The 20,367-nt window shown below is 43.7% G+C and overlaps 1 protein-coding gene and 1 pseudogene across 13 annotated transcripts in view; one reads left to right on the top strand and one right to left on the bottom strand.

Annotated features, from left to right (window-relative positions):
* Nucleotides 1–9,006: 9,006 nt before the first annotated feature.
* HECTD1 (HECT domain E3 ubiquitin protein ligase 1) overlaps nucleotides 9,007–20,367 on the bottom strand; it is a 76,406-nt gene continuing 65,045 nt past the window's right edge. For all 13 annotated transcript variants that reach the window (XM_066617304.1, XM_066617313.1, XM_066617361.1 and 10 more), the window contains 9 exons: nucleotides 18,561–18,688; nucleotides 17,471–17,672; nucleotides 17,192–17,329; nucleotides 16,487–17,094; nucleotides 15,559–15,637; nucleotides 15,359–15,452; nucleotides 14,121–14,271; nucleotides 10,848–10,992; nucleotides 9,007–10,020 (listed from right to left, as the gene is read on the bottom strand). In XM_066617304.1, coding sequence (XP_066473401.1) covers nucleotides 9,883–10,020; nucleotides 10,848–10,992; nucleotides 14,121–14,271; nucleotides 15,359–15,452; nucleotides 15,559–15,637; nucleotides 16,487–17,094; nucleotides 17,192–17,329; nucleotides 17,471–17,672; nucleotides 18,561–18,688 — 1,683 coding nt within the window. In that variant the 3' untranslated portion in view covers nucleotides 9,007–9,882. The remainder of the gene's footprint in view (nucleotides 10,021–10,847; nucleotides 10,993–14,120; nucleotides 14,272–15,358; nucleotides 15,453–15,558; nucleotides 15,638–16,486; nucleotides 17,095–17,191; nucleotides 17,330–17,470; nucleotides 17,673–18,560; nucleotides 18,689–20,367) is intronic.
* Nucleotides 12,815–12,931, top strand: LOC136637567 (5S ribosomal RNA; annotated as a pseudogene).

Genomic DNA, 20,367 nt, shown 5'->3' with positions numbered 1-20,367 from the left:
GAAGGAGACAGCGAGAACCTAGAATCCTATCTGTTAGAGCAGGAGTATCCAAACTTTTCGGCAGGAGGGCCACATCGTCTCTCCAACACTGTGTTGGGGGCCGGGGAAAAAATTAATTTATGTTTCGAATTTGAATAAATTTACATAAATGAATATATTAGAAATGTTGTTGTTGGCAACCTTCAGTCTCGAAAGACTAGGGTATCGTGCTCTAAATGGTGGTTCTGGCACAGCGTCTAGTGTGGCTGAAAAGGCCGATTCAGGAGTGACAATCCCTTCCACAACGGGAGCAAGTGCAGTCTGTCCCTGGCCTGTCTCCCTGGCTATGGGCCTTCCTTCTTTGTCTCTTTGCCTCAGTCTGTTGGCCAAGTGTCTCTTCAAACTGGGAAAGGCCATGCTGCACAGCCTGCCTCCAAGCGGGTCGCTCAGAGGCCAGGGTTTCCCACTTGTTGAGGTCCACTCCTAAGGCCTTCAGATCCCTCTTGCAAATGTCCTTGTATCGCAGCTGTGGTCTACCTGTAGGGCGCTTTCCTTGCACGAGTTCTCCATAGAGGAGATCCTTTGGGATCCGGCCATCATCCATTCTCACAACATGACCAAGTCAACGCAGGCGTCTCTGTTTCAGCAGTGCATACATGCTAGGGATTCCAGCTCGTTCCAGGACTGTGTTGTTTGGAACTTTGTCCTGCCAGGTGATGCCCAGGATGCATTGGAGGCAGCGCATGTGGAAAGCATTCAGTTTCCTCTCCTGTTGTGAGCGAAGAGTCCATGACTCGCTGCAGTACAGAAGTGTACTCAGGACGAAAGCTCTGTAGACCTGGATCTTGGTATGTTCCGTCAGCTTCTTGTTGGACCAGACTCTCTTTGTGAGTCTGGAAAACGTGGTAGCTGCTTTACCGATGCGCCTGTTTAGCTCGGTATCGAGAGAAAGAGTGTTGGAGATCATTGAGCCAAGTACACAAAGTCATGGACAACCTCCAGTTCATGCGCAGAGATTGTAATGCAGGGAGGTGAGTCCACATCCTGAACCATGACCTGTGTTTTCTTTAGGCAGATCATCAGTCCAAAATCTTGGCAGGCCTTGCTAAAACGATCCATGAGCTGCTGGAGAGCTTTGGCAGAGTGGGTAGTGACAGCTGCATCGTCGGCAAAGAGGAAGTCACGAAGACATTTCAGCTGGACTTTGGACTTTGCTCTCAGTCTGGAGAGGTTGAATTGCTTGGAGAGGTTGAAGAGAATATTTTAATTTCGTTGTACAAATTGATGGTAAGGCCACACCTGGAGTATTGCGTCCAGTTCTTGAGTATTGTGCCGCATCTCAAAAAGGATATAGTGGAAATGGAAAAGGTGCAAAAGAGAGTGACTAAAATGATTACTAGGTTGGGGCGCCTTCCTTATGAGGACAGGCTACGGTGTTTGGGCCTCTTCAGCCTAGAAAAGAGACGCCTGAGGGGGGACATGATTGAGACATACAAAATTATGCATGGAAAGGACAGAGTGGATAGAGAGATGCTCTTTACACTGTCACATAACACCAGAACCAGGGGACATCCACTAAAACAGTGTTGGGAGAGTTAGAACAGACAAAAGAAAATATTTCTTTACTCAGCATGTGGTTGGTCTGTGGAACTCCTTGCCACAGGATGTAGAAGGGAGAGCATTATTTTCATTCCTCCCTCCCCCACCTCAAGGTGGGGAAACAACAGCAGCAATCAATGAATCACTGAGTTGCAAATTATTTACATGGAACTTAAAATTGTGGTTGAAGCAAAAGCCCGTATTAATTTTGCTTTAGGGCCCAATCCTATCCAATTTTCCAGTGCCAGTGCTGCTGTGCCAATGGGGCATACACTGCATCTTGTCATGGGGCAGCAGTCACAGAGCTTCCCTTAAGGTACGGGAACATTTGTTCCCTTATCTTGGGGCTGCATTGCGGCTACACCGGTGCTGGAAAATTGGATAGGATTTGGCACTTAGTAGCTTATCTGGGAAGTGAGATTTTTCCTAGGAGCTCATCACAATTTCTTTAAGCCACATGTTGGCTGAACCTTGTGATAGTTTTCCTGTTGTGTATTTATTTATTTTTATTTAATTACAAATTTATATTCTGCTCTATCTCCCAAACGGGCGTTCAAAGCAGCTCAAATAAGCCAAATATATCACAAATATATCTCAAATAAGCATCGGTGTTAGAATGTAAACACACTGCATTTCTTAGGGGATCTGTGCAGCTTCTGGGTTGCAGAATGTGCTGGCACTTCATACCCCAGCCAGTGGCAGTGGCATACCTGGAGGCAAGGAGCCTCGCCTGCAAGGTGCTGCTGCCAGCCTTGCTCCTCCTGCCACCCAGGGCAGCCCAGAATCGAGTCGAGAGTGGCTCAAGCTGCAGCCACTATGGGTACGATTCCATGCTGCTCTAGGCCACCCCCTCGTTCTTCTCTTCCTTTAAAGGAGGAAATATGCAACCCAGAGCGGCATTGCACAGGAAGTTGCAGCCACTCTGGGCAAGATTCCGTGCCGCTCTGGACCACGACTTTCCTCTCCTTTTTTGAAGGAGGAGAGGAAAGAGGGGGTGGCTCAGATTGTGCTCCCTGGTGCTTCTGGTGTGCTCCCTGGGGCATTTGGTGGGCCGCTGTGAGATACAGGAAGCTGGACTAGATGGGCCTCTGGCCTGATCTAGTGGGGCTGTTCTTAAGTTCTTAACTACAATTCCCAGGAAGTCTTGCAGGTCTCTTGTTATCTGGTGTGCTCCCTGGGGCATTTGGTGGGCCGCTGTGAGATACAGGAAGCTGGACTAGATGGGCCTATGGCCTGATCCAGTGGGGCTGTTCTTATGTTCTTAACTACAATTCCCAGGAGGCCTTGCAGTTCTCTTGTTATCTGGTGTGCTCCCTGGGGCATTTGGTGGGCCGCTGTGAGATACAGGAAGCTGGACTAGATGGGCCTATGGCCTGATCCAGTGGGGCTGTTCTTATGTTCTTAGTGGAGCGAACTTTCAGCAACTCCAGGCTCAATTCGACACTGCTCTGGGTCACGTCTTTCCTCTCCTTCTTTAAAAAGAAGAAGGAGAGGAGGGGGCGGCCTAAAATTGTGCCAGGAGTGACTGCAACTCCCTGCGTGGTTCAGGAAGTAATTGGGGTGACATGATGTTGTCACTGCAGTTGCTTCCAGGGTAAGGGGCAGGGGGTGGCATAGTCAATTGCAGCCCTGGGCAGAAAAAGCCCCAGGACCACAACTGCCCATTGCACGGTGCACAATCACCAATTTACAGTAAAGAGCCCACACAAGACATGCCCTGCCGCATGACACTTGTATGAATGTGGGCGCAATCCTATCCTGCGCTGGAACAGGCAAGCCAGGAGGCTTGCACTGTATCCAGTGCAGGATAGTGACCAGAAGCAGCTCAGTCGGAGCTAAGGGGAAACATTTCCCCTTACCTCTGGGTAAGGGCTACTGGCCCCTATGGGTCTCCTCGGACTTGCGCCTCTCCCTGGAAATGGGGGTTGGAATCTGACATAACTGCCAGATCCCAGCCCTGCCTCCCTCTCCCTGCCCGCCCGCCTTCTGGGCCACCTACCGCCCACTCTCCCCCCGCCCAGGAGCACCCCCTCCCGCCTCACCCCGCCTACCTTTTGTGCTTGCATCGGCCCAGGCGGGCCAACACATTCATGTGGGTTACCAGAACAAAATACATGAGGGTCCTGTGCCTCTGAGTAAGACCCATGATTGAAATGTGTTGGATAAAGATCCACAGTGAAGCACCACATTGAGGCCCCAATCAGACCCTGCTTCCCTCAGTGTGTCTTGTGTCTGAACTCCCAATTGAGAAAGGTTGCTACTCCTAGGAGATCTATTAATGGAATGTACATGCAGCTACACACCCAAAACACCAAAACAAAAGACTTTCTTCAAAAATCATCAAGCAAGAACTTCAGAATGCATCTTTCCTCTTTGACACCGACTCTAAAGAGAACTGTTACCTGGATAGCGCATAGTACATGAGCCGGGTGACCCGTTTTCTTTTTTGAACTCAGTGCACTCATGAAACCTAACGGTAGCCTTTGCATTGAGCAGGGTGGTTTAACATTGGGGAGCTGGCGCATGACCCTTGTGTGAACCCCAGCTGTGCACACCCAGAGGTAGTTGGTGGTGAAGTGATGACGTCACTGCCAATCGCTTCTGCAATCTGAGCCGCCAAGTCATTCAGCAGGTTCAGGGCGTAAGCAGTGATGGCAGCGGTGGGTGTGGCGGGGCTTTTTGATCTCCCTGCCGCACTGTTCCAGCTTCTTCTCCAGCGGAGAAGCTGGTATGGCGTGGCATGGAGACCAAAAAGCTTTTGAAGTCGGAGGTGGCGGTGAGGGGGGAGGGGCTGCGACTGGGCTTTCAAGGATGCCGAAAAAGATCTCCTGGGCCACATGTTGGACCACCATGACATACAGGCTCCAAACTCTTTGCTGTCATTTGCTGGGAAAGAGATGAGCAAAACGTAGCCTGTGATGTCTCCCTGGGAGATCTTAGGCTTTGAAAACTGAACATTCCTGTTGGACAAGTGTCAAGTCAACCCCAACTGTGATCCGCAGTGAGGGTTGAACAAGCAAAAGAATTTGCAGGATTGAAGGAGGCTCCAAACCTCAGCAATGCCTTTCTCTGCTCACACAACGTTGCCTGGCTCCCTTCCCCCCCTTTCCTTCTGGCATTAATGTAGTAAGAACATAAGAACAGCCCCACTGGATCAGGCCACAGGCCCATCTAGTCCAGCTTCCTGCATCTCACAGCGGCCCACCAAATGCCCCAAGGAGCACACCAGATAACAAGAAGACCTACAAGGCTTCCTGGGAATTGTAGTTTAAGAACATAAGAACAGCCCCACTGGATCAGGCCATAGGCCCATCTAGTCCAGCTTCCTGTATCTCACAGCGGCCCACCAAATGCCCCAGGGAGCACACCAGATAACAAGAGACCTCATCCTGGTGCCCTCCCTTGCATCTGGCATTCTGATATAGCCCATTTCTAAAATCAGGAGGTTGGACATACACATCATGGCTTGTAACCCATAATGGATTTTTCCTCCAGAAACTTGTCCAATTCCCTTTTAAAATCTCCTTCTTCTCCCTTCTATATTCCCTATTATTCCTGTCTTTCCTTCATGACATTAGAGTTTGCAAATGATGATAGATTGGTGGCAGCCTGACAGTTTCACGATGTTCTGGCAGCCATGAAATGGAAGGCTGGTGTTATTTTTGAAAAAGTGGAGAAAGGCGATTTCTTTTGGGTGGCACCTGCCTGGAGAAATTGCTTTGCCTTGCCACAGCATGTGGTCAGATTGTCACACAGGCACCCAGTTTTGAGGGAGCAGAGCTTGAGTGACTAATCTAGGTTGCAATGACCTACTTTTAAAACAGGTGAAAACTTAATGATCAGAAATCATTTTAAGTAGGCAGCTGCTTACCAAAAGACACAAGTCTGTAGCCTTTTCCTTTGAACTTTTCTGATCTGGAAAGCCTAGTTTCTTCCTCTGAGCTGCCCCACACCGTCTGCTGGATCTATGGCACTGGATGCTTTAAAAAAATCTCACCAACGCATCTTTGCTTCAAACTCTTTCAAGGCGCTTTCATTTTATTGCTCAACAAAAACAAGCCTTGAAGTCACTCCCAGGGTGGTAGCACTGCTTGAAAACAGTTCCACACCCACCAACCCCAGTACGCTACAGAAATCCAGTGGCCCAAGTCAGCGGATAGAGAGATGCTCTTTACACTCTCACATAACACCAGAACCAGGGGACATCCACTAAAATTTAGTGTTGGGAGAGTTAGGACAGACACAAGAAAATATTTCTTTACTCAGTGTGGTTGGTCTGTGGAACTCCTTGCCACAGGATGTGGTGACGGCATCTGGCCTGGATGCCTTTAAAAGGGGATTGGACAAGTTTCTGGAGGAAAAATCCATTATGGGTTACAAGCCATGATGTGTATGCACAACCTCCTGATTTTAGAAATGGGTTATGTCAGAATGCCAGATGCAAGGGAGGGCACCAGGATGAGGTCTCTTGTTATCTGGTGTGCTCCCTGGGGCATTTGGTGGGCCGCTGTGAGATACAGGAAGCTGGACTAGATGGGCCTATGGCCTGATCCAGTGGGGCTGTTCTTATGTTCTTAACTACAATTCCCAGGAAGCCTTGCAGGTCTCTTATCTGGTGTGCTCTCTGGGACATTTGGTGGGCCGCTGTGAGATGCAGGAAGCCGGACTAGATGGGCCTATGGCCTGATCCAGTGGGGCTGTTCTTATGTTCTTAACTACAATTCCCAGGAAGCCTTGCAGGTCTCTTGTTATCTGGTGTGCTCCCTGGGGCATTTGGTGGGGCTGCTGTGAGATACAGGACGCTGGACTAGATGGGCCTATGGGAAGCTGGATCCAGTGGGGCTGTTCTTATGTTAAGACTGGGATGAAAATGTTTCCTAAATTTCTCACACTGTTGTTATACAGTTCACAAAAATTGTTGAACTGAGATTCAAAGAACATTCTCCAGATGTATGAAATTACAGATGACCAAAACAAGCAAGAGAAGCAGGGCTCAAGAAGCCATAAATTGCCCTGACACTAGTTGGCATGATCATGGAAACTTGTTAACAATCTTAATATGTGAATATGCAAATAAGACTACAAATTACAATCAGAACATAAGGGTAGGCTCATGCTATCCCATTACGAGTTTTAATATGGCTAAGAAAAAGGAGTCCTCAGAATGAAATAAGATTGGCAATATGTGACGTACAGCATACAGAGATTTCTTTCTGCTGGGAGGTGCACCCTCTTCCTTGGATAATGGAGGTACATAGGAACCACAATTCTTAATGGATGAGCCCTGAGTTCCTCACTGGTACTTTCAGTGCTTCTCTGTGTGCTTTTTTCATTGAGTTCTGCAACCTCTAAGGCTCAGTTCTGAGCACTCCTTTCCCCACAAATGCTTCCACTTTCTGTACCCTTTGCAACAAAGGTGAGGTTCCCACCAATCCTTGTGGCTGCCTAGGAAATGACTGCAGTTGAAAAGAAGAAATTCAAAGCTGGAGATAGAAGATGAAAGCTCACTGGGCTCTGTCACAATACTGGAGAATCCTTTACTATTGCCAGATAGATCCTTCCCAAGGAAAAAGGAATATTAGCTCCTCCACTTGCCACTAGAAAAAAATTCTGGTCCTCTCTGCTGCAGCAGGAGCTGCATCTCAATGTTCGCTGCACTAGCCAATCAATAGAGAAAAATGCCTTCTTACAATTTGTTTCTGTAGCTTGAAGTCAAAGATTTATATCATTTTGTTTTGAGGTGCATAAGAAAGCATTAATCAGAGCCAGGGCTTTGTGAGGACTGACATGAATAAGCAAGCACTGAAGTGATCCATCTAGCCTTTTATTCAGTGGGTGGGATTAAGGGCCTACTTCAGTAAGTTTTTTGAGGTGCAGGCCCTGGGTCATATGAAAGCTTATATGTGCAGTGGAAGAGGGCATATAAGCTCAAGACATGCCACAAACCACCATGATTATAACCTACATTCTTTGGCCACATGTGAACTGGCTCTTCAGGCCTGTCGGGTATTAACCTAGAGACCAAGCCCACAGATTTAAACAAGTATTGTAGAGGTGAGAGTGCAGCTACTTCTCTCTCCTACCCACTTGACCCATCTTTCCACCCACTAGAGGGTGGAGCAAGGAAAGAGCAAATTTGCATTCCATCACTGCTTTGAGAAAGGCAGGCCTTGGTGAATAACAAGTCTTACAAGGTAATTCAACACACCTAGAACAGTAGGATGTTAGGTTTCCTGATAAACCAGTGCCTAGGCCAAGGGTGTCCAAAGTTTTTGGCAGGAGGGCCACATCAGCTCTCTGACACTGTGTTGGGGGCCGGGCAAAAAAAAAAATTAATTTACATTTAAAATTTGAATAAATTTACATAAGTTTACATAAATGAATATATTAAAGATGAACTTATATGAATGAATGAATGGTCTTGCAATAGCTCAAGGCCTATAAAAGGCCTTGCACAAAGCAAGGCTGGCCTTTCCTTTGCTGCTGCTATTGCATCATAGACGTGAAACAGCAAGAAGTGGAGGGAGTCTCATCCCACAGCTCACGTGAGGGGTCAAACAGTCGCCCTCATGCTGTGAGCAGTTGCGTCGGGCCAGTGCAGGCTCCAACAAATCTCTGGAGGGCCAGAGGGGCTCATTGGAGACTGGGGGCTTCCTGAGGGCCGCACTGAGAGGCCTCGAGGGCCGCATGTGGCACCAGGGCCGGGGTTTGGGCACCCCTGGCCTAGGCTGAAGCACAACCATCTACAACTTTCTCCACATGCTTCTGCTGACAGTATTCTGAAAACTAAAAGGGAGCTTAATGACTTGTTTTACAAGGGCACCTTCCTGGATTAATCAGTAATGAAAGCCTTTGTTTGCCAACAACCACTTTTTGTGTATGTGTATACCTTGTATGTGTTTTGCATACCTTTTGAAGTGGTGTCTGTCAAAAGAAACAGGTTTGGGGGATTATGATGTAATTTGATTATACTGTTCATATATAGTGTTGAAGGAACAGGGAATTTTTTCCCTAGATGTATGGTTACCTTACATATACCAATTTAGATGTAAAGAGATATTATCTAACATTTACAAAATATTACTGGAGACAAAAGTTAGTGATCAATTAACAAAGTTATATAGAAAACAAATGAATAAAATGGTTAGTTACCAATAAAGAATCACTGTATATTTCTTGTAAACTTGTGTTTGTATTAGAGAGAACACTTTGGCCTTTTGAATGCTCTTGAAAAGAATATAACTGAATGCAGCTTGTTCATGAAAATTAAGGGATGTCATGCATAACAGAAATGATAAAAAATACTCCTAACACAGAAATCTTTTTGTATTGTTTGGGTTTGTTTAGAAGCAAAACAGTGAAGTGTAAATCAAGGTGTTTTTTTAAAATTGAAGTCAATAAAGCAAAAGAATATTCTGCACACTACTATGACAGAGGAACTCGTAAAACAGTAACACAGACTGTTTTGTACGCTGCAAACATTTTAATGATTATTGTTGAGCATACACATTGGAAATTTTTTAAACTTCAAACTGCAACAAGTTAAATAAATTTTTTTTTTATACAAAGAAAGTACAACCCAAAGTAAAATTTGCTTTAAAGTGTGCCTTGCACCAGGGACCAGTGTCTTTTAAAAGCTTTATTGTTGAGCTGTGCGTGTGCACAGACACCTCCACACACACACACTTAAGGGTTTGATCTTTTTAGTAGGGCATTTAGAAATCAAAATGTATTCCCACTTGAAATAATAATAAAAGGTTGTGCATGATTATATGCAAAAACCAAAAAAAACCCCAACACTAGCATACTCCAATAGTGCAGGCACCATCAACGAGAGGAAAGAAAGCTGGAGGTGCCCAATGACTATGTTGTAAGGAAGCAGGTTTCTGACCAGTTAGCTTAAAGCCAGGAAAACAGGAATCAGTGATGGCAACTGTAGTGTACAGGGTATTAAACGCTAAACTTTACACAAATACACTGTTATAAATCTTGTATCAGTGAACACTGAAAATCTGCTCTTTGGAACAGTCAAACGTTTGCTTCAGCTTCCAGCTGCAAGCCCTTGAAGCATCACACAGTGTTCTTGCCTTTTTCTTGCTGGCTGTGTAATTCATTGGGATTTGTTTCATCATTAGCAGCTAACAAAATTATTCCACGTGTTTCCAAAGCCTCAGGGTGGGGAAAAAAGGCAAGTCTCATTTGAGCGCAGCGTGGAGATTGTATTTTCTGCACATACAACACAAGAGGCTTCACTAGTTATCAACTCAAAACCAGTTTGTGATGTCTGATGTCACACTCATCAGCTCAGTTGAGATGAAAGCCTTTCTCCATCGTAGCAGCCAGCAGGCGCTCTCGCATAATCTCTTCAGAGGAATACTCCGGCAGCTTCAGGTAATGCACACAGGTATTCACAGATGGATAGCTTGCATCCGTAGCATCGACCTACAAACAAATAGCCACAGTATACTTTTAGAAGTAGAAGTGTAAGGCCTGCTTCCATTTTACACTGTTAGGACCTTGCTTAAAAAAGGAATCCCAAGACTTCCTGCATCAGCAAATAAGTGCATCAAAACACAATACCGGTAGTTGGATCAAATATAACATAAGGCAACTTCCCACTTTGTGCTAAAGTCATGTGGAATCAACTCATAGATTGGACTCCATGAGTACTTAGCAAGGTTTGTCTGCCATGCAACTAAGGTCCAAATCCTAACCAACTTTCCAGCGCTGGCAACTTTCCAGTTGTGCCAATGGGGCATGTGCTGCATCCTGCAGTTGGGTGGCACTCACAGAGGCCTTCTCGAGGTAAGGGGATATTTGTTCCCTTACCTAGGGGCTGCATTGTCTTTACCTCAGTGCTGGAAAGTTGATTAGAATTGCGCCCTATATTATTAACAAGATCAGATTCTCAGGCAAAATTCTGATCACCACAGGGGGGGCTTTTTTGTTTGTTTTTTAATCCGGCGAATGAACTACCTCACAGGCAGCTCCTCAAATCTGAAGACAATTATGTTTAAACTACACCAGCAGCTCTGAAATATTTTGGTCTCTGGAGCCCTTTACACTCCTGAACAGAGCCTTGGGAAGCCCTGTAGCTGCATGCATGGAGTCTTGGTGAGTGGTGACATATAAACAGAGTGGCATAGCACTGAGCAGAGTGCAGCCACTTATGATGTGCTGGTAGAGCTCCTGATTGGTTCTTAGGGAGCACCAGGGCTCCATGGGGCACACTCTGACAGTATTGGTGAGAGGTTAAAGGATGCTCATACCTTGCGTACAACAGTGAGACGGGGGTGTAGATTAGCCAGACCACCTGGGGGGAGTGTTGAACAGCCAGTTGTGAATTGAAGGAATGCTTTTCTTTCATCTGAAGACATGCCACACAAAACTCTGACAAATCTCAGGAATCCAGGGCTAAAATATAAAACAGAATAAATGCAAACCATCCAAATACAACATAGAGCAACTACGGTTACCTTTTTTTTTTTTTATAAGTAAACCATGACCAAACCAGTTTTGATCTACTCTTTGAACAAAATAAATTTAACTGCCTTTTAGAGATTATCTTCTTAGAAAACATTTGGATGCATCACTTTAGTTAGCCAATTTATTTTAAGACCTCTTAATGTACCTATTCCAAAAACTGTACAGAGTAAATTACAAGCAAGTAGCAGAACACTTCCTCACAGTTGCCCCATAATGAACTAAATCTCAAGCTTTCACATAAAATAAATGCCTTTTCATGCTTTGGTTTAATGTGTTAAATCCACAAATAACTGACCCCATCGAAAAGTAGCATTCAGATTTTAAACTGTATTATTATACTTTGCTTTTGTTCAGAGATGCCATTATTATTAAAATATACCTTTGCCAAATATTACATTGCAAATTTGGTATGTAAACATACAGTTTTCCTCATCTGCTTCTGCTATGATGGAATATATGTATGTACTTTCTTCTCTGTCCACTCCCAAACAAGCAGCTCCCTCCCTATTACCAAACTGCGGTACAGAGTAGATTGGCTTATAGTTGGCCAAAAGCAACACACACAATTCACATCACTCTTAAAGATAATCCACATTGCATCATAGAGCCAGTTGACATGACATTTTCTCTTTACAACCTTCGACCTGCATTTAATAATGCACATGTACAGGTCTCGCACATGGCTTCTCCATAATAACAGTGCTAATTATATGAGGGTGGGGGTTCATCCAAACCACATCCCTGTCACAATTAGCACAATTTATATGGGAGGTGAGGGAAGCCACACTGCACATAAAACATGTGGGGCTGGTCAAACAGGTTAAGTATTATCCAAAGTGGCCCATTGTAGATGTGCCGCACATGCTGCACTGTAAATCCAATCCTTGAGTTTACAAGTCTCTTTTTACTGTGCTGAGTTACTATCAAAAACCTGTAGAATTCTAAATTAGTTGCCCAAATACAAAATCATTTCACATGTTCTACTGGTCTCCTAGCTCTGCACATCTTGGTTCAATCCAGATAATGTCTAAACTCAATAAAAACAAACCTCAAGTAATTTGTTTATTGCTAATCCAAACTAAACTGGCTTATGGTAGTGAATTGTTCTCAAAATCCATTTGGAACAAGTTGTCTTTTCAAAACAAGAAGAAACATGCTGAAGGAAAAAGGATTTTTAAAAGCAAAAACTTTTAACAGTACCCTCAAAGGAATAACCACTTTAGGCAGCCATATTTTTCTTGTTCTACATTGCCCTGTTCCCCTTCCACATTCTGCAGGGTATACATGGAAAAACCTGCTCCCAGGAAGTCCTTAGAATAATTGGTTTAATAATTAAGTCTGAGATCACGTAATATGAATATTAGCCCATAGATGTCAGTGTAAGAATGTTGCTTGAAATGGGAAGGTGCGCTTGCCTGCCATCGTCTGGGAATATGCACATCTAGCAACACATATTTAGAAGGCAAGTGGTGCTGAACGAGACCACCATCAATGACCACAGTCGCGCAAACAGCAACAGTGGCAGTTAATTCTTGCCTGGTTTTCTTATGTTGACTCAGATTACAGTTAGAGATATCAAGTTAGGAATTTTAGATTTAGTTTTCCCTAAATTCGCTCCTCTCACATTCCACAGCCGTCCAATCAGGAGTCAGATAAGGAAGTCATGATTTTCAGAAGAATTCAGAGGCACGTAAAAGAAGAGAGAAGTGAAGAGGTTGCATAATGTTAAAACTTTAGATTATATGTTAAAACTAGCAACTGTTACCCCGCACATGCCCAATCTCGTCTGATCTTGGAAGCTAAGCAGGGTCAGGCCTGGTTAGTACTTGGATGGGAGACCGCCTAGGAATACCGGGTGCTGTAGGCTTATACCATAGGCTTTTGAGACTGAAGGTTGCCAACCACCATGTTAAAACTGAATCAAATAATGACCATTTATGGAATATTACTTAAAGATTTTACAGATTACATAAAATTTCTTGAGAGTTACAAATGGAATTGATAATAGGTTAGACTTGCGCTGGCCTGTGAAAATCCATGGATATTTACCAGCTGCACCTGGTATGAGTTGAGGGAGAACTCCTCATCAAGTAAAAGCTTAGTCTCTTGCAATTATTCAAACTTTTGATTTCTATTATTAACCACCAAATTAATTTTGTATATGGATATGCATGCCTTTATCCTAAAGATGAACCATAATCCAGGTAATACAATTTCCAATTACTCTGACCCCTTTTTTCTTCCTTATTAGGTTCCCTTCCAAATGTGCTAAAAAGTGCAACAAGTCTTCTGATAAATTTGCCATTTCTGAAATACTGGCCCACAACGGATCACCCATTCTTACTTGGAAATTCTTTACACTGTGAATCCTTTCCAGATGGGAACCATTTCTTTATTTAGCTATGTAAACCATTTTGTGAACTCTTACTGAAAAGTACTATACCATTTACCGACCAATCCTATCCAACTTTCCAGCGCCAGCCAATGGGTGTGCACTGCATCCTGATGTGGAGGGCCAGTCCCAGAGGCCTCCTCCTCAACATCTGTTCCCTTACCTCATAACTGCATTGGTGCTGGAAAGCTGGATAGGATTGGGCCCTCAGTTATTTGATTTTTTTAATAAACAGCTTTGTGAACTTTTTTTTGTTGAAAAGCAGTATATAAATACTGTTAACAACAACAGCAGCAACAAAATGTTCCAATTGAGCAGGCCATCCTGATATTCTCAAATTTTCTCAGTCCATTAGGATCAGAGCTTATAATAAGTTTCTCAAGACAGTGCCTATCCTGCTCTGGCCTCAGAATTAAACATCCTGGATCATTCTCCTCAACTATTCTTATTTAGAAAGCAATATCTGGTTTTTCACTGGATACATGCACACCTTCAAACTGTAACAAATGTAATCCCACAGTTTTAACACCTGTTGCACCCTACATGCTTTGTGCATGCATCTTCTACACACTTTACTCTTAGTGTCAACAACCCAGCTTTCTGGGTCACCAAGACACAGAACTAGTAAAAATATACTATTAGAAGAACCGGTATGGTGGAGTACCTGTCTCGAGTATAGCCAAGTTTAGGTTCGGTGTAATTGATTATATCTTCAGCAGCCCAGGATGGTGATTGATTTCCACAAAGAATCATCTGAACTTCTTCATGGCTGAAGGAACTCAGCTTTTCCATTGGAAAAACTCTATTGAAGCCATCTTTAAAAAGAAATTATTTATACATGATCAAATTAAAGAACAAACATGAGGCACAACAATATTGCATTTGAAAATTATTAACAGAAAGGGACAACTTGGGTTGTACTAATGATTCCCTCCATATCACTCCAAGTGAATCAGCAAAAGCAGTGGTTTCGTACTCCTTAATTTTGATTTCTGATGAATACCTCAGTCATTCCTGAACACCTCACCATTTCAGGCAGAATTAGCAATATCAGTTATCTCAAAATATTTAGCAACGTGCAACATGGAAAAGGATAACAGGACAGAAATTTCTCCTTACTAAACGGGAAGAGTGAATTCACTTGGAGAGCTGGGGGGGCAACGGGAATAGCACTAGGACTGAACCACGGATTGCTGGTTAACATTTCTGTTCAGTTCATTATGTGGCCCTGTTGCAAGTGGCCACACTTCTGAGTGTGATACAATTTACCGTGTGTGTATCTCTGAGATCATGTACACTCTTAATTACATGTCTAATCCAGTAGCCTAATGCAGTCTTGGAACTTTTCCAGTTTAAAAGGTAGAGACCTAGCCTTCCTATGAGCTGTACCCTAGACGTAGTAGTTCAGTGAAACTCCCAAGCTGAAGAACTTTATTGATTTTAAAAATTTTCACCCTGCCTTTCCCTTGCCAAGGCAAGTGTCCAAGCTGGAAAGCTGCTAACTGCCATTCAGGAAAGCAATAGCTAGGAGGGGGGAAGTTGCAGGATTGTCTCCTAACATATATATCAAAGTACATTTTCAATGAAACACTGCAGGAATTAGTTTTGCTGACAGGTTAGATCAAGTCTTTCTGCAACACCCCTGAAGAAGCATACTGACAAATCTGGCTGCCGCTCCACCTTGTGGAGCATAGAGGAATGGAGAAGGAAAGCTCTGCCCTTCTCTCATTGACATGTTTTTGTTTGTATGCTTTCTTTCCACTACTTCTTACCATGATCCCAAGCTTCTTCAACTAGGCACAAAGTAATGCGCACTGCATGTTGAAGTACCTAAGCAGCAGTGCCTATAAATTAGACAACGGTGTCCATTTGTCACTCCCAAAATAAACTGTAAGCTCATACCTCTAAAAGCATCCATCTGCTTCTGAATGCCAGTGTGCATGCAGAAGTCAAACATCAGGTCCACATACTCCTCTGCGTTGTCCATTGTTACCAACTACAACAAAAATATATGCAATGGTCAGAGCATCCACCTTACTTTAGAAAAGAATGTTGAGAAAATGAAATATTAAACCCCCAAATCTGGAGTATTTTCCTCTAACCTCATCTTCTCCACCAGGCTTGAGGTCTACTGCTGAAAAGCCATATACTCGGGATGAAGGGCAAAATTGGAAATTTAAGCTGCAAGACAAGAAAGAGACCTTAGGAGATGATGCGGCTGCACGGGCTTTCGTGTCTTTAATTAAGAACGCACAACGTAGTTTTAAGAACACAGGCTGTAGTTCACTTGTCAGGTCGGTATGGGCTCTTGAAGAGAACAACAACACGGAGCTGGACATACACATATGGTCTTGGAGATGCAGCCATCAACTCAAGCTTTTTAGAAAACCAAGCTCACTAATTTATTTCAAAGATTTATACTCCACCTTTCCTCTGCCAGAGCAGAGGCAGAGACTTGAGGAACTCAACAAATTCTGAATTATTGCATTTAAAAAAACCCTCATTCGTGCTTATTTTCAAGACTCTTATAAGGAGTCTGTTAACTGCAACAACTTCTTAGAATATCTCCACCATTGGCAAAAAGGTGAAACATTTACTATAAAAGGCCAGTTCCTTCAAGTATTAAAGTAACAAGAGAGCAAAAGGGTTAATGTGTCAACAATGCAAGGTAACATTTATGAATCCAGAACTGACTTTAAGGTCCACCCCATCACCCAAACTAAGGACAAAAGATCTTGGCTTAACCCCAAGGTGACACTGCACACATAAAGCATTTTTGTTCATGCAAGCCCTCCACCCCCATTTCTGCCAATTCTTCAGTTTACTGTGTTGTCGCAATTCTAGAATTTCCGTTTGCATTTGGAAAATAAACTGATCTTTTCAGTTTCTAAATCAGTAAACTACTTTTAATTTATTTATTTACAGCATTTTTACCTGCTTTTCTCCCCAAGGTGACCCACTACATCAAAAGTACTGCATAAAAGGCAGCTGGGCATATCAGCAAACACAACCTGGAAAGAACTGCCTTACCCCAGATCTTCTATGCTAAGTGGAGGTCCCGATCCTGATGGGTTCTTCATCATTAATTCCTGCAGTTTGGTATTTTTTTCATCTTCTGAAAGGCATTTGTTGCTTAATATTTGACGTCTCTTAATTGCAAGATCTTTAATTTCTTTCAAAAATCTTGCTCGGTGAGGGTTCACCAATTCAAAATCCTCCCATGTTAGAATCCCATTGAACCATGCTGGGGGTTTAGGTTTTGGTGGATCAAGGATAAATTCAGATTTGGAATCCTCTTCAAAGCTTCCTACTGAAAGAGAGTCATGTCCCTCCTCCGTAGAGGCCTCCGATTGACTTTCAGTGCAATGCAAGTCTCTGTCTCCCCGTGATTCATAAATCAATTTACTCATGTTGCTTTTAATATCTCCCATGCACATGAGCTTAAAGAAAGGCTTAGAAATGGGCAAATCTACCAGTCTGTTGTCTTGGATGCATTTGGCTAAGAAAATCCCCAGAAAGTGAAAGAGTTTGGTTATTCTCTCAAGTTCATCACTGTCCTGCGGAAATGGTGCTGTGAAGAGTCCACAAGATCGCTGCACGTAATATCCTGGTGGCTTCAATCCACCACCAATGTCAACCTGTTTTCATTTGGAGAAAGTGTTGGGAGTATTAGCTGTTTCAAGAGAAGTGCAAAAGTAACTCTTCAGTTCTACTGAACACAAAAGTAAACCGTACCTGACGTGATTCATCATCTGGAAAATCATCATCGCAGAGCCAGGCTCCTAGTTCTGTCCTCTGGAATTCTGCTGCTACCAGTGCATAGAACTCCAAGGTGGGACCCAGTCCTGTTCCTTCTTCTCCCAAGAACTCCACCTGAAAAATCACAGACCACAACAAAATGCAAGAAGCTCTGTCAATCAATTATCTGGCTATTGTACAAAAGACTCTCTTTAAACATGACACAATGATAAACACAGTTTAAAAAGGACTGTATAAAGTAGGGGTGTATGTCACCTCTAGAACAGACTTTCTGTCGGCATGGATCTGCATGACATTTTCTGCCCACTCCATCAAGGATTCACCACGTGGAACTTTCACTCTTTCGTGTTTAAGGCGCCCAACTCTGAATTCACCGGGATCATCTCTTCGAACTGTGCTTGTAGTTCGTGTGCGCTCAACAGTGGCTTCACGTCGGTTCTGTAGCCATACTATTGCTCTAATGACAGGATGAAATGCATACAGTGCTTTAAAAGTAAGTCAGGAAAATGCCGTTCCCACCACAGCGCCGCAAAACCAAGCCACTGGCAGGGCTCAATGGCACTGCTGAAGGAGGTGATCATGCAAACCAGAAGTGACTTCCAGAGTATCACTGAATGCCCTGAAGACTGTGCAGTTTTGTAGCACTATGGTAGGAAAGGCTATTTATTTTGACTTATAAAACACTTTTAAAAGGAGACCTCAGCATTTGCATCATTCTCAGATAGTGAAATTTGTGGATGCGGATCTGCGGAGAAGGTGGGTTCATCGTCCTTTCGAGCTGACCCTGCCAGGGGAAATCCCCTGTTACCAATCTGCTTGCTAGCTTCTTTACTGCCAGTGAACATGTGCATATGCCTCCAAAAAGAAAGCCCAAACCAACCACAGACACAGAGAGAAAGCAACCAACAAGAAGCTGATTACCCAGATAAGGAAACAAGGGAAGAAAATGAAAAAAAATGGGGCAAGGTGGGAAGGTCAGACGAAAAAGTGCACATATAGTACAGGAAGGATTACAGAGGCACATACAGAGTGAAAAGGGGAAGGAAATATTGGCAAGACACATATAAAAAGGAAAAGAAAAAGGACAGATTGGAAAGACAGACACAGAGGAAGAAGAGAACATTTTGAAAGTAGAGAGGGAACAGTGCAACATACAGGACAGAGAAAGCAAAGCTAAGGATAACCTGCTTTAGGGGTTGTGTATATACTGCAACATTTTGCTTTAGGCCCAACATGTATCTCTCAGATTTCTCATGTTAGAAAAACATCCCTCATGTTAGAAAAAAGAGCTGCAATAAACCAAAACAGCTCAAGGACATAATTTCTTATGTGTCACTGTTCTTACCTTGATGCCCCAAATGCTGTGCATGTGAAATAGAGCTGTCTAGTTTCAAATGGAATTAAGAAAGGGCACTTGCTAGTAATCTGTTCACACCAGTCTGGCAAAGCACCACTTGCCAGTGCCAACGGCTCCTGTAATTTAACATATAAGCCATTTGAAACATTTTGAGTCTGAAGAACAATATGGCAGAACTAACAATGGTTCTCAAACTTTTTAGCATCAGGACCCACCTAAAAAAAGGTTCCACTTTACCAGCCATTCAACCCTCTGTGGTTATAATCGTGATTGGGCGGCGGTGCCCTTCCCCCACCCCATAGCAGACTGTTTAACCATTGATGCACATAGACTAATATGTCTTATCAGTTTCACGAACTGTCCTTGGTTTTTAAATTTAAAAGGTCTTCTGAAAGTAGCATTCCCATTAACTGTCTAAAAAATATGAGCTACTATTGGTAGCAGAGAAGTGGCATAGAAATAAAACAGTATAGCAGTGGCGCAGCTAACCGAGTTGCTGCCCGGTGCAAAGAAAATTCTATAGCCCCCCATCCTCCGCAATGACTTCAAATTTAATTAAATTTAATTAAATTAATTAAATTACCCTGGGGCTGAATTGTGGCTGCATTGGAGCTGGAAAGTTGGACAGGATTGGGCCCTCAGAGCCCAATCCTATGCATGTCTACTCAGAAGTAAGTTCAATTATAGTCAATGAAACTTACTCCCAGGTAAATGTGGATAGGATTTCAGCCTTACTTCTGTAAGTGACCACAAATCTAAAAGGCATATCTAATTTAGAGCCCATTCCTACACCTGTCTACTCAGAAGTAAGGCCCGTGTTCAATGAGGCCTACTTCCGGGAAAGCCTGCATATACAGTTTGAGAGGTGCAGGGGGCTGAGATGATCATACCAGTCAGCAGCTTAACTTTAGGAACTGGAATAGATGAATTATGAATGAATGATGAGATGATGATGGCTACGATGAGACCAGGCCAGGCCTGCTTTGGGCGCCATGTGCCACTCAGTGCTCCCTGCTCGCCTGACATGTCTTGCCTTGCCGCTCCCTACTTTAGGTTCCTACGCAAGCACAGGCAACCCATCACAGTCAGCCAAACCCGCTCCTATGTGTCTACTCAGAAGTAAGTCCCATTATGGTCAGTGGGGCTTACTCCCAGGAAAGTGTGGCTAGGATTAACGTTCCGGTGAGTTGCAGGCTGGGAGCAAGGGGCTAAACTGTTCCCCCCTCTCCCCCCCACCCTGTAGCCTGGTAAATTTGCTACCCCCTGCACTCAGCTGAAAAGTCTGCCTCCTTTAGCACTGTTTTGTCACAGTGCTCATAATTCCACACTGCCATTGCAGCCAGTGCCTTCTGGATAGGGCGGTGCCAGTCAGCTCCCACTGCCTTCACTGGTGTCTCCCTAGCCCTGTTTCGCTCAGCATTTGGCTTCAGAAGAATGGATCCCCAGTACTGACAGTGGTATTATGGTATTTCATTAGAAATACCTGTACATTAACTGTACTTTTGTTATTGTTGCCTAGGTCAAGGAAATTTTAAACAACTTGTTTAACTCTTTCACTACTTAATTCTTTCACTACTTGGACATTTTTCTTACCCACACAGACCCCACCCCCAGTCCATACCACACAACAAGCAGCTCTTACAACTCTGGACATGTCAAAAATCGGTTTGTGAAGTGACATATCACCTATAAAAAGAAAAGTTTCAAACAGCAACAAAAAAGTGCATTCAAGAAATTTCCATGTCTCTCTACATATAAAAAAAACTAGATTTCAACTGATCCTCATCAGTAGCAT

Source organism: Tiliqua scincoides, chromosome 1 (assembly GCF_035046505.1).
Source record: "Tiliqua scincoides isolate rTilSci1 chromosome 1, rTilSci1.hap2, whole genome shotgun sequence".
NCBI lineage: Eukaryota > Metazoa > Chordata > Lepidosauria > Squamata > Scincidae > Tiliqua > Tiliqua scincoides.
This window is presented reverse-complemented; position numbering and strand designations above follow the sequence as displayed.